General features: G+C 46.3%; 1 protein-coding gene across 1 annotated transcript in view; it reads right to left on the reverse strand.

The window, feature by feature from the left end:
• The window catches only part of si:dkey-238d18.4 (TBC1 domain family member 15), a 39,361-nt gene extending 25,131 nt beyond the window's left edge, over nt 1–14,230 (reverse strand). Inside the window, exon 1 of the mRNA XM_056286353.1 lies at nt 13,982–14,230. Within this exon, the coding sequence (XP_056142328.1) occupies nt 13,982–14,222 (241 nt within the window). The 5' untranslated portion in view covers nt 14,223–14,230. The remainder of the gene's footprint in view (nt 1–13,981) is intronic.
• Nucleotides 14,231–14,447: the final 217 nt, after the last annotated feature.

Genomic DNA, 14,447 nt, shown 5'->3' on the forward strand with positions numbered 1-14,447 from the left:
GTTAGAGCCCCCCGAAGCACTTGGAGAAACTATTTTTTTTCTGTCTTGTTGCCGACCTCGTGCGCAGCTGAACCCTTGAGACTCTCTGGGCCCTTCAGCCAAAAACAACAATAGCCATTAAGGATCCCAGAATGTTTTCAGCACTTTGAGCAACTGCATGTGACAGACTAAAGACATGTACACAGGGTCTGCTTGAATACAGCTAGCGCCATTGCAGTGAGCTTTTAGGCTCATTGCATCCTCTGCCAAGTTATTATGTTATGATAATAATAATAATAATAATAATAACAATAATAATAATACTTTCAGCTGCTCCCATTAGGGGTCGCCACAGTGGATCATCTGTTTCCATTTCTTCCTGTCTTCTGCATCTTCCTCTGTCACACCAGCCACCTGCATGTCTTCCCTCACCACCACCTCCACCATCTCCTAAACATCTCCATGCTTCCACAGGAATGTATGTCATCAGGACCAACTGCCTTTCCACTCTTCATCCTCTTCATAGCTGCCTTCACTTCCTCCTTGCTAATCCATTGCACTTCCTGATTCACTATCCCTACATCATCCAACCTTCTCTCTCTCTCTCTCTCTCTCTCTCTCTCTCTCTCTCTCTCTCTCTCTCTCTCTCTCTCTCTCTCTCTCTCTCATTTTCTTCATTCATCAGCCTCTAAAAGTACTCCTTCCACCTTCTCAGCACACTCTCCTCACTTGTCAGCACATTTTCATCTCTACCCTTGATCGCCCTAACTTGCTGCACATCCTTCGCAGCTCGGTCCCTCTGTCTAGCCAATCGGTACAAGTCCTTTTCTTCCTTCCTTAGTGTCTAACCTGTCATACAACTCACTATACACCTTTTCCTTTGCCACCTCTGTCTTATCTTTACGCTGCGTCTCCTTGTACTCCTGTATACTTTCTTCATCTCTCCGACTATCCCACTTCTTCTTTTCCAACCTCTTCCTCTGTATAATTTGCTGTACTTCCTCATTCCACCACCAAGTCTCCTTGTCTTCCTTCCTCAGTCCTGATGACACACCAAGTACCTTCCTAGCTGTCTCCCTCACCATTTCTGCAGTGGTTGCCCAGCCATACAGCAACTCTTCACTACCACCCAGTGCCTGTCTTAACTCCTGCCTGAACTCCACACAACAGTCTTCCTTCTTCAGCTTCCACCATTTGATCTTAGGCTCTGCCATCACTCGCTTCCTCTTCTTGGTATCCAAAGTCATCCTACAGACCACCATCCGATGCTGCCTAGCTATGTTCTCCCCTGTCACCACCTTGCAGTCTCCAATCCCTTTTAGATGGCGCCTTCAACATAAGATCTAGTCCACCTGTGTGCACTTTCTTCCACTCTTGTACATCACCCTGTGTTCCTCCCTCTTCTTGAAATATGTATCCACCACAGCCATTGCCATCTTTTTCGCCAAATCCACCACCATGTCCTTCCACATTTCTCTCCTTGACACCATACCTACCCATCACCTCCTCATCACCTCTGTTCCCTTCACCAACATGTCCATTGAAGTCCGCTCCAATTGCCACTCTGTCCTCCTTGGGTACCCTTCTCCACCACGTCATCCAACTCACTCCAGAATTCTTCTTTCTGTTCCATCTCACACCCAATTTGCGGGGCATATGTGCTGATAACATTCAGCAATACACCTTCGATTCCCAGCTTCATACTCATCACTCTGTCCGACACTCTCTTCACCTCTAGCACACTCTTGACATACACTTCCTTCAGAATTACCCCTACCCCATTTCTCCTCTCATTCGCGCCATGGTAGAAGAGTTTGAACCCACCTCCGATACTCCTGGCCTTACTCCCCTTCCACCTGGTCTCTTGCACACACAGTATATCTACCTTTCTTCTTTCCATCATATCAGCCAGCTCTCTCCCTTTACCAGTCATAGTGCCTGCATTCAAAGTTCCGACTGTCACCTCCACACTCCTACCCTTCCTCCTTGCTCGCTGCCTCTGGGCATGCCTTCCCCCTCTCCTTCTCCTTCGCCCAACAGTAGCATAGTTTCCACCAGCACCCTGCTAGTTAACAGTACTGGTGGCGGTTGTTGGTAACCCGGGCCTTGACTGATCCGGTACGGAAATCTTATTTATGATAATAATAAAAATTTCTTCTACCTCATTCTAACCCTAGGCCCAAGGAATGGGCCCAGTTATTATGTTGTATTATGGCATGAGGTTAAAGGAAATTGTATAATAACAATAATTATTATTATTAAATTTATATAAAGCCTTTCTAGACACTCAAGGTGCTTCACATTGACGGGAGCAACTCACTTCAACCACCACCAATGTGTAGCACCCACCTGGGGGATGCACTGCAGCCATTTTGCGCCAGAACGTTCACCACACATCAGCTTGAGGTGTAGAGGGAGGAATCACTGAGCCAACTACATGGGGGCGGGGGCGTGAAGAACGCCATCATCTACATGCTAAATAGAGCCTACACAGACCTGGAGAAGCCATGCAGCACAATGAGAGTTATGTTCTTTGACTTTTCCAGCATCTTCATTACCATCCAGCCACTCCACCTAGCCGAGAAGCTCTCAACGATGCAGATAAACCATGGCCTGAGGCCTAGATCACAAACTATCCCACCTGCAGACCACGGTATGTCAGGTTGCGGAGCAGTAGGTTGGACATGCAGGTGTGTAGCACCAGTGCTCCCCAGGGAACTGTGCTGTCACCATTTCTGTTCACTCTCTACACCTCCGACTTCCACTTCAACTCTGAGATGTGCCACCTACAGAAATTCTACGACGACTCCTCTATTGTCGGCTGCATTATGGACAACAATGAGGGGGTCTACGGAGACCTGGTGGAGAGCTTTGACAGTCAACAACAACCACCTCCAGCTTAACATCGCTAAGACCAAGGAGATGGTGGTGGACTACCGACAGAGCATGAAGGGGACCCCTGACCACCATCACCCTCCTGGAGGGAGAAGGTGGAGATAGTGAACACCTACAAGTTCCTGGGAGTACAAATGAATAACAAACTGGACTGGTCTGATAATGTTTAGGCCCTCTACAAGAAGGGTCAGAGCAGGCTGTAGTTCCTGAGGAGGCTCAGCTCCTTCAATGTGTGCAGCTGGCTGTTGAGGATGTTCTTCCAGTTTGTAGTAGCTAGTATCCAATTATTTGCCATGGCCTGTTGGGGAGGGGGAACCAATGTGAGAGATACCAGCAAACTGAACAAGCTGGTGAAGAAGGCTAGCTCAGTAGTTGGGGTTGATTTGGATGACCTGGAGACCTGGCAGAGGGAAGGATGAGGAGGAAGATGGGCGCCATCTTGATGAATCCCTCCCATCCCCTCCATGAGGAGCTAATGGGGAGAAGGAGCTCATTCAGTCACAGACTCATTGCCCCCCAGCAAACCACGAAACGTCTTGGCTAGTCTTTTGTACCAAGAGCCATCAGGCTCCATGACAAGCCTGTCACCCCTCCCTCACCAGTGCTTCCCTTTCCTGCTTACCCCCCACCCCTCTTGAATCAGTACCAATTACCACCTGCCCCTCCCTTCACACCCCCCTCAGAACTACCCCGCTTCCTTGCCCACCCCTCCCTCTTGACCCCCTAGCCAGCTATACCTACTGACATAGAACTATTATATCTGATAGAGCTCTTATACCTGACAACCTACAGTCCATATCTCATATCTACTGATGTTATATTCCATGTATGCCCAATTTACTGATTGTTGTTGTTTGTCCAGGCAGCCGCGGTTGATATGATGTTGATGATGATGTCTCTTTTTGCCTTGCCAATATCTATGCCTGAATTTCTCCCACGGGAATCAACAAAGGTTATCTTATCTTATCTTATATTACTGTGCAGCTGAGTCGATGTGTTTGGCGATGTGTCAATGTAATTTTAGTGAGCTGTCTGTCAATATTTGTATTTTATGATGCTTCTTTCATTGCTTGATGATATGGTGGACTGACCCCATGTGGAGACTGAAACAATGTCTTATATATTTATCCTCATGTCTGCTTTGCTATAATTTGACCTGTTATTTACTTTGGAATGTTCTGGTCATTATGATTGAGTATGCCTCATGTTTCATTAACCGACTATGGGTCTTCTCTATAACAGGTGTATTATACTGAAATCTGTGATTGTTCATTCTGAATCATTATTATTATACACTACAACAGACCACCTAACTAATTGGGTTGCTTCTAAAGGTAACATTGTATACCTAATGAATTGAGGTTTGTCAAAAGGAAAGGGGTTGAATACCCTTGGAAACAGCATATTCCATTTTTCATTTTCTTTTTGTGGTGTAAAACTTATGTTACTTAATCGTTATTCATTAAAAGTACTGTTGTAAATTAAAATATCATATATAGAAAAACATTAATATATAAATTGCTATGCAATGAAATGAGTGATTTAGCAGGGGGGTTGAATACTTTTGCAAGCAACTGTATGCATGTCACCTTCTCATTACGGACTGAGCCCACCCCCCCTAATTTCTGATCCTAGAATTGCCCCTGGGCTCCACCCCTAGTCTTCAGTAAGTTTTAACACTGAACTACAGAGAATAGTTTCACTGTGACACAGCCTGTAACAACCCTAAAGCAAAGTATCACTTGACTTCCTCTTGACTTGTGAATGAGACACCAAATAAGTTTCAGAAATAAATTGCCTAATGAGCTGTACAGACATGTCTGTGAATGTTCTCATTCATCCAGGTCATGGTTATCCAAAGCTAGTCTGACTAGCTTCGTCTAGTCAGAAAGGCACGAACTGATGAAGCCTCTTGGATGAGAGGCGAAACGTCTTCACGGATATATACCACGTCCAGTTGCACTCGATTCAATTCCTTTGGATGAGCTGTACAGACAAATAATTTTGATTTTGAATTCCTCTTTGAGATAATTTCTGAACGCCATTATTGCTTATTCATATGCAAATGTTTTGTACTGCAATGCTTCAGATATCTTGGGCTCACTTTAGACATTAAACTAAGTTTGATTCAGCAAACCACTGACATTCATACATGCTGCCAGCAAAGACTCTTTTATCTGTAAACTCAAAGCACTTTCGGCTGCCCCCCCACCTTCTGTTGTAACTTTACAAAGGCATAATTCAACCCATACTACTCTACAGCTCCATCTGCTCCTTTACCATGTCGACTGCTGCCAACAAGAACAAACTAAATCGATTCACACACACCGCCCTCCAAAATCATCTGCCTTCCCACCCCATAACTCTCAGACTGCAACAGCAAAGTCATCACACATAAAGCACTCACTAGAACACATGACCCGATGCACCCCCTCAACCCATTCTTCACTTTACCCCCACATGGTAGCAGGGTCACATCCATAGCCTCGAGACAAGGCTGCATTGGAGTTTCATCCCCTCTCTCATAGCAGCTCTCAACAAAATAACCCGCTGATCTGTGCACACGTCTCCCATGCCCCGGTGAATATCATGTATGTTTTAGAGATGCAACAATCGATCGGCCGGTGACCGGAATTGGCTGATTTTCAGCTTGATCTGCTGTTGTGGCAATTATCTAATTCCACTCAGACATTAAATGGGGAGCGAGACAAAAATCTCTTACAGTATTGTCACACGATTTTAATATATTTTCTATGAACAGACGCATGCCCCTATCTCGGAGCACACCATCTTGATACCATACAGTAGAACAACGGCCATTGTTTCGATTGCAATATGTACCCCGAGTGTCTTCTATCACGAAGAGGAGGTAGTTTCCACCACAATGGTGCATACTTAGTCTCTTCCCCATCCTGTCTTCTGCCAGGACCCCCCAGGACTGCCTCCCATGACACTCAAATGGCTTTCACACCTCCCTCTGTTATCAGGCCCTTATCATGTTTACATGAAGAGGCACTTTTAACAGCACCTTTGTCCCGCTAAACATGAGCCCCCAGGCATCCATGCAGACAATGTAAACATAGTACAGCTGATCTGTGGTCAACGAGTAAAAGCAAGCATCACATATATGTAAATTGCCCTCATAATCCCCCCTTTTGATTACTTTTAATCAACAACAAATCGTCTAGATAAAGCATCAAAGACAACATGACAATAGATATACATCCTGGGGAACATCTACACTCATAGAGAAGAACTGCGAGGCCTGACTGTCAGTCGTAAGCCAACTGAAATGCATCAGATTTACATCAACTCACTCCATATAAACTCACCAGTCAGCCAGAAGTCACAATTATCCCATGTCCTCTGGAGCCAAACACCTCACCCCACTCTCGACTAGAAATGAGCAAAAGACTCGAGAAGTTATCTACACTAATCTGATCATATCACAAGAAAAAAAATCCAGTGTTGACGTTTGGTAAAAACTTATGTGAATGCTCAAAATCCATTTAAAACCCAACATAGTCCCCAGTAACACTAAACAATGAATAAATGACAATCATCATCACACATCATCATCACCACAATCGTATGGTGTAACCCAGGGATCGCAAATTGACTGATTAATTAGGAGAATACTTAACTTATACAGCATTAGGCATGGTCTTTACGGATCACAATAATCATACAAGTAATGACAAAAACAATAATGAAAAACAGGATAATACTCAAAAATCAGAGTACCCATGAATGACGCACCCACAGATGCCAAGGGGCCAAACACACCCTTGAACAGTATGTAATCCTTTACCCCTTGTTAGTATCCTCTTTCAATTCTGATGTTTCAGCATCGTTGCTAGTAATATATGCACAGCATTCAGTGGAGATAACTTTACAAATTCCACCCTGTGAGGCTAAGAGAATATCTAACGCCATTTCTGCTGCTACGCGTTACAGCGGCTGTAGAGATGTTCATGTGACGTTCTAACGCCGTAGGGAGGAGTGACTTCATCACTTCCTGGGCTGCATATACACCATACGAGCGGATTCACTATGCTAAATCTGCGCTGCAGCTGATTAGGCACGTTTAGCTTTGCGATGGAGTGATGATAACTCTGACGCCTATCTGATCAAGGGCACTAAAAATGCGAAGTAACACCACCTGTGGGGTTTTTCCGGGAAACAGCTATAATGCCCCTTTTCCACCACACGGTACCGGCTCATGGTATTGGCCCTGTGATGGCCTGGCGACCTGTCCAGGGTGTCTCCCCACCTGCCACCCAATGACTGCTGGGATAGGCTCCAGCATCCCCGCGACGCTGAGAGCAGGATAAACGGTTTGGATAATGGATGGGTACCGGCTCAACTCGACTCGACTCGCTTCTGTGTCGTTTTCCATTACCGTAACAGTCAGTGTAGCTAGATTTTCGGCTCTCATTTTTTTCAATTTCAAAATGTACTTTTAAGATAACCCCGCTTCGACAAAATGCCGGGTGATAGCCCCTGCGCGCATTGATGACGCAGTGACGCGAAATGACGTATGTGACGCGTTTCTCTGACCAATCAGAGGTTTGCATTGATTTTAGTACCCGCTCCAGTTTTTTTTTCTTTTTGGAACCTCGGCAAAGGGGGTACCAGAAAAGTGGTAACAGTTACCAAAATGCCGGTATTTTCCACTAATGGAAAATGAAAAAAGGGCGAGTCGAGTCGCGCTGGTACCATGTAGTGGGAAAGCGGCATAAGCCTGATCACCACAAATCAGATAGAGCAATTATACACAGTCAAAGCTAAAAACGCCAACTGTATTTGCAAATTCCACGGAGTTGAACACACCCTAGCTACAATACTGTAACGTGCATGGATAAGAAGACACGCTGGCCGCTGGCTGGCGGGTCTGACCCTTTAGTCTAGCGGTTAGCGATGTCTCCTGCGGTGCGGGCGATACGGGTTCGCTTCCCGGCCGCGGCAGTTCCTCTGGTTGTGTTGTCCCCCGAATTCGCTACAATACCACAGGTGTATTCTGATTCATTATAGGCTCACATTCTACGTTGTTAGTACCGTTAGCAGGCACGGCCAGAAACTCTACACGATATCGAAGCATTGCATGTACTGTTGTTTCAAACTGGATACTTTCCATAACACTGTATGGCTCAACTCACGCAACCTGTAAACGTTATTGAACTCAGACAAGGCAAATGAGATTAAATCTATCTCACTCTCGGGTAGATTATTATGAATAATATCACTCCTGAAGCAGGCATTGAGGACCCAAATGCACGACTCGGAGACGGACTGGACTAGAACAACGCTTTAATTAAATCAAGAACTTAACGAAAAGCAGGTACAGACAGCAGAGAAGGATCGAAACGGGTTGTGGCGCATCCGGCGACCAAGAGTCAACACGTGTCTCTGTAATGCTACGTTCAAACCAAAGGCGGCGCGAATTTTTTGGGCGGCGCGAATGCATGCAAAGTCAATGGGAGGAGGCGAATGGGCGGAATAATTCGCGGCGAGATTACGGGCGGCGCGAATTGGGCGAATCGAGCGACGAACGCGCCTTCGCGGGAGTTCAAAATGTCCAACTCGGGTGAATATTTCGCCAGGCGATAGCCAATCACCTTCAAGTACGGTTAGAACCCGCCTTCATGTTGGGAAAGAATACACGCCCCCTACCCAGAATTCTTTTCGGACGCCGTCCAAACGCAACTCCTGAACGAGCCGGTGAAATTCGCCAAGCTGGGCACGTCTCCGGTTTATGCTATGAACCCAAACAGAACGCTGACGCCGGTTTCGGCGGCGCAAGTTGATATAAAGCAGAGCCACCGCAACTGACCTCTGTCGCTCATCCATGATGATCACAAGTAAACACAAACTGCTCGTGTGTGGTATTTGTTGTGTGCGGTCTAGCAAACTTGCTAGCAGCATTGGTGTAACTGAACTGCTTGTTGTGACGTCAACACAGCGAATTCGCGTTCTGTTCGAACACACCTGGCGGAGCTGGCGGTCAAACACGGGCGAACAAAGCGGCGCCAACTCTCTCGCCGCCTTTGGTCTGAACGTAGCAAAGACGATCCAACAAGGAGCCAGGGCAATCAGGGGGAATATATACATAGGGGAGCTAATCAGGGAGACTGGGCGCAGATGCACAGGGCAGGGCAGGTACAGAACAGCCAATCGGAGAAAGGGGGAGGAAGATTTGGCGCAGGTGTGCAGGACAGGGCAGGGATGGAACAGCAACGGAGAAAGGGGAGGGAGATTGGGCGCAGGTGTGCAGGAACAGAACAGCCAATCGGAGAAAGGGGAGGGGGATTGGGCGTAGGTGTGCAGGAACAGAACAGCCAATCGGAGAAAGGGGAACAGGTGAGTGAAGCCGGTGCAATCAGGGTCACTCAGGCGAATGGGGCGCTGGTGAACCGAAACACCAATCAGGGGATGGGGAACAGGCGAGCCCCAATGACCCAGATCACACACCCATGACAAATAAGCCCTGAGACGTGTCAAATAGGTTAATATCGAACACCCTAAAGCAGGGGTGGGCAATCTTATCCAGAAAGGGGCGGTGTGGGTGAAGGTTTTTGTTCCAACCAAGCAATTACACACCTGTGTAATTGTCTCCTGATTAAGTTCCTCAGCAATGACTCTACTGGTTGATTAGTGGGATCAGGAGTGTTACTGCTTGGTTGGAACAAAAACCTGCACCCACACCGGCCCTTTCTGGATAAGACTGCCCACCTGCCCATGCAAGTCTGCTGCAAAACTACCACAGGTGAGTGAGGCGACGTCGTAGGTAATTACTGACAAATCCAGTAATTAGTAAAGTTACGAGAGGTGGCCCATTCTTTCATCATAGCCATAGCCAGATTTCCCCTATAGGTATCAAAGCGCCTTGCACGCATTAGAGGGGTTCCACAAGTCCGAGTGACTACTGTGGAGTTAGCAATATCTTTACATACCGGTGATTGATGCTCTGGTGGCCAGTCTGCATCTATATGGCATGTGGGATTTCCATCTTTTTGGCACCACACTGCAGACTGTCTCAAGCCCTCTGCTGCAAGTCGGTCTGTGACCAACACTTTACAGTATTATGTTCCACGTGTAGTGACACGATAGTGACTGTCGCTATCCATGACCAACAAATTTCACCAACTTCGACCAAACTTAAACTTCAACCAGAACTTCGACCAGGGTGAACTGTAGTGTCAATGTTTAGTAAACAGCTATCTCTATCACACGCATCTCTCTTGCACAAAAAGACACTAATCAGGAATCGGGAAGTGCCGTTTCCCCCAGCCCACAGCAGTACAACACAAAGACAAAAACACATCCAAAAACTACAACAACACACACGTCCAAACTAACACTTATCTAAACGAAACAAAAAAAAATTACCGTCCAAGGGACCGAACGCCAGCCAGGGTGACTGTCGGAACCGCCGGTCTGCATGGGCTAGCAGTTAGCTTAGCCTGACCCGCTTCCGCGTCCTGTCAGACCGCCCTCGGCGTTGCGGCCGCAGCTCCAGGCAGGGGCCGTGGTCCCCGGTCTCACCGGACGAAGCAGACCAAGCTCTCCCAGCCGATCCAGCGCCGGCTCTCCCAGCCTGACATCCTCGACACACCTCCCCGCACTCCTCACGACGACATTAAAAACACCACAGTCAACGCCAGGCGAGGCCGCCGCCAGACCGCCCTCGGTGGTATCGGAACTGCCGGTCTGCATGGGTTAGCACTTAGCTTAGCCTGCCCCGCTCTTCTAGCCAATCCAGCGCCAGCTCTCCCAGCCATCAAACGAAAAACAAAACTTAGACGTGGACAAAGACCCCGCATGGATGGGCGAGGCCGCCGCAAACGCGAATTCGCTCATCTTCCCACACCGGAAGCGGAAATGACCTGTCATCTTTACGTCTGGCAATTTGGCTATGGTGGGGGGCAAAAGGTGTTGAATGAGAATGTAATGGGGGTCGTTGTTACAACATTGTTATCTTGCAGAGAATAAAAAATACCCCTAAAACGGGACCGACGGTCACAGTTGTTATTATTGCAAGACAATGCATCGTTCGCCTGAGACTAAATCCCATTCAACTAAAAGAACGCCACGTCGGCCATGACATGGTGACCGGCCGGTCGGTCTCAGATACCGCATCCGAACCTGTGCCGGTCAAATTCACATGCATGCACCGAACGATGGTACACACACACACACACACACACACACACACACACACACACACACACACACACACACACACACACACACACACACACACACACTCTCTCTCTCTAAAACATGTCATAGAAAACCGTCATTTACTTTGGGAAAGTATAACATGTTATTTAAAGTGGGAAATACTGCAATTCATATTCAGATGGATTATTTGTACAAAAAAAGGCTCTGTCCAGTAAACTGGAGCACTTCTTTATTTTGAGATTTGTTGGATTGAGAGAAGGTCCTGTAATCTGGTGCACTTTTGGAGAAAATGTAAAAGTTATTTAATAGTCAGTGTTTTATCATGAACGTGCAATTGAAATTTCCATTAAAAAAAAGGTTACAAAAATGTTTTTGTGTATGCTGTGAATTATAGTTCTTAGAGAGGGGAAAAAACAAACATTCTGAGTCGGCCAGAATCGGAATCGGTGGGCCAGTCAAGACTTTTAAAAAATCGGAAATCAGGCGTCCGGGTGGCGAGGCGGTCTATTCCGTTGCCGGTTCGAATCCCCGTGTTACCTCCGGCTTGGTCGGGCGTCCCTAGGAAGCCGGATGTGAGTATGTGTCCTGGTCGCTGCACTAGCGCCTCCTCTGGTCGGTCGGGGCGCCTGTTCGGGGGGGGGGTGGGAACTGGGGGGAATAGCGTGATCCTCCCACGGACTACGTCCCCCCCTGGCGAAACTCCTCACTGTCAGGTGAAAAGAAGCGGCTGGCGACTCCACATGTATGAGAGCAGGCATGTGGTAGTCTGCAGCCCCCCCCCCGCATCGGCGGAGGGGGTGGAGCAGCGACCGGGAGAGTGGGGTAGTTGGGGCAGCGTCCAAGGGATGTCACAGCATCGCTGTCGCTATGGACGCGTAACAGGAAGTCAGACACGCAGAGCAGTTAGACAGCACAGCGCAGCCGTGTTTACAACACCAACTCGCGTATATGCTGTCATATGTCCCATAATATTAAATTACGCAAAACAACGAAGAAAATTACAACAAACTGCTTACTTCTAATGTAGTCTAGTGCAGTGGTTCTCAACCTTTTTGGGGTCCTGGACCCCCTGCGTATTTTTGATCTACCCTGAGGACCCCTCCACCTGATCTTGGGGGAGGGGGGTTGCAATTTGATAGAAACAGTAGAAACTGCATTTTAAATTGCATTATAGCATTTATTCACTCTTTGGGGCAAAAATAAGAGCTTTCAGTTGTAACTTAGATATAGTTAACAAAACAGAGTTCTTATGCAGTAACTTTCAGATATATGTAACAAAACAGAATATGTATTCAGTAACTTTCAGATATATGTAACAAAACAGAATATGTATTCATTAACTTTTAACAATGCAAACGGGAGCGAGATCTCTTATTAATATACAATAAATTACACTTGTGAAACAGATGTAATTAGAGAAAAAATGTCTGTTACCCTTTATAGTTTAGGTAGATAAAGGTCTCAGTCACATTTGAGTAAAATAATCCTATTTCTATAAATGTCATAGGATCTTTTTTTAAAAGATATTTTATTTTCACGGACCCCTTGCAATTACACCACGGACCACTAGGGGTCCGCGGACCCCCGGTTGAGAAACACTGGTCTAGTGCATCCGATGTCTGACTTCCGTTTGCTGCGAAGCTTCCGCAGGGGAAGGGCTAAAAATAGCTCATGGACGCCGGGGGCGGGGGGTCGTAATTGCAAGAAAATTGCAACAGTATGTATGTTTGTAGTTGTGCCTCTGTGCTCATATGTGTGAGTGTATATATAATATATGCAAATATGTATCTAGGTCAACTTTAATGTGCAGCCTGTGGCGAGACATTTCCTGTTGCTGTTCTTCATGAGTACTTTACCGACACCAATACGTCACAGGCAAAGGTTTGTGAATCACCAGTTGACCTTTGTCAAATCATTTTCATTTTATTTGGAGCATGCTCACGACCCATCTGTGCCATTTTAATGATTAAAGAAGCCCAGACACGCAACGTCATCCATTCAGTTGGGCTGTCACAGCCCTCTCTAGTGTCCTCCCCGTCGTTTTCTGCTGGGGTAATGCAGACGTGTGGCAAAAACAAGTTTAAATATGCGAATGTGTGATGATCAGCAATCATTCAAGTCTGTAAGTAGGCTTAAAGTGATCGTGTGTGATTTCTGCCCACGGTTTTGTTCCCTCTAACTGGCATTTTGGATTAAGATCTGTGACAAGGCATTATGAGATTAATCAAGAGCTCTGCTTGCCTTACAACATTTCCTCTGTCCTTTGTCCCAACACAGAGCTCGTCAGCACGCCTTTTGCTACTCTGCTAAAGTTTCGTACATGTTCATAAGTTTTAAAAAACGTACGCTTCTTAAAAACAATCTGTACCTGGATCGTAAGGCTTGAACTTGTAAAGAGCAAAGGTCACGCTCAGAGCGCCTATATAAAATTTGCATCCATGATTGCCAGACCTCCTTCTCATGAAAATGAAGCATTTTGCAAGGGTACCAGTATGGCTTGATTATTTGAGTTCAATGCCTCAATAAATAAATAAATAAACAAACTAACTAACAAACGAAATTAAGAAGAATAAAGTAACAAAAGTTCCACATAATTGACCGAAATACTGTTGAATCCTGTGCATATTTACACATATCATGGATGGATGGATGTAGGTATGGATGGATGGGTGGATGGATGACGTTACTGTTGAACACTTGCTAGATTGCTCATTAGTTTACTGTTTATTAAGCTACCTTACTTACCTTGGTAGTGACATTTAGGCTACATTATGTGGAAGACAGAAGAAATGTAAAAATACAAAACCAAGACTGCAATGACAGACAGACATAGTCTGATAGATAGATAGATAGATAGATAGATAGATAGATAGATAGAGACAGGCAGAGACTGATAGATAGATAGATAACAGCATCGTCCTACCATTTTTGAAAATGTGCATCCTCAGCCTTGACTCGTCCACTCTCCCCTCAGAGTCCATGACTCCAGGGAGGCTGAGAGGTGTTGTGGATGGGGCAGCGGAAGTGACAGCGGCCAGTCTCAGCTGGCCGCCGATATCCGCGGTAATTGACTGGGAATTGTCGGATGAACTCCCCTCTGTCATTGCAGTTTTTGTTTTTTTTGTTTTTTTCCAACTTTGTCTGCGTCCTGTTTTCATGCGCATTTGAGCATGACCCTTCCCCACCCCCCTCCTCTACATTCATACGCCGCAGCAAGAAAACAACCAAGACACTGTCATCCCATCACGAGTTAATGTTCCTGGCTATAATTTCCTCCTCCAGACTCAACTCGCGAAAGGCTGGCAAACGTAATGGGGCTGTTTACCATCCAGCCCCTCTGACAGTCATATGACTCTACCTTTCACTGGGTATGGCCTACTTTCCAGGTT

This window comes from Lampris incognitus, chromosome 9 (genome assembly GCF_029633865.1).
Source record: "Lampris incognitus isolate fLamInc1 chromosome 9, fLamInc1.hap2, whole genome shotgun sequence".
NCBI lineage: Eukaryota > Metazoa > Chordata > Actinopteri > Lampriformes > Lampridae > Lampris > Lampris incognitus.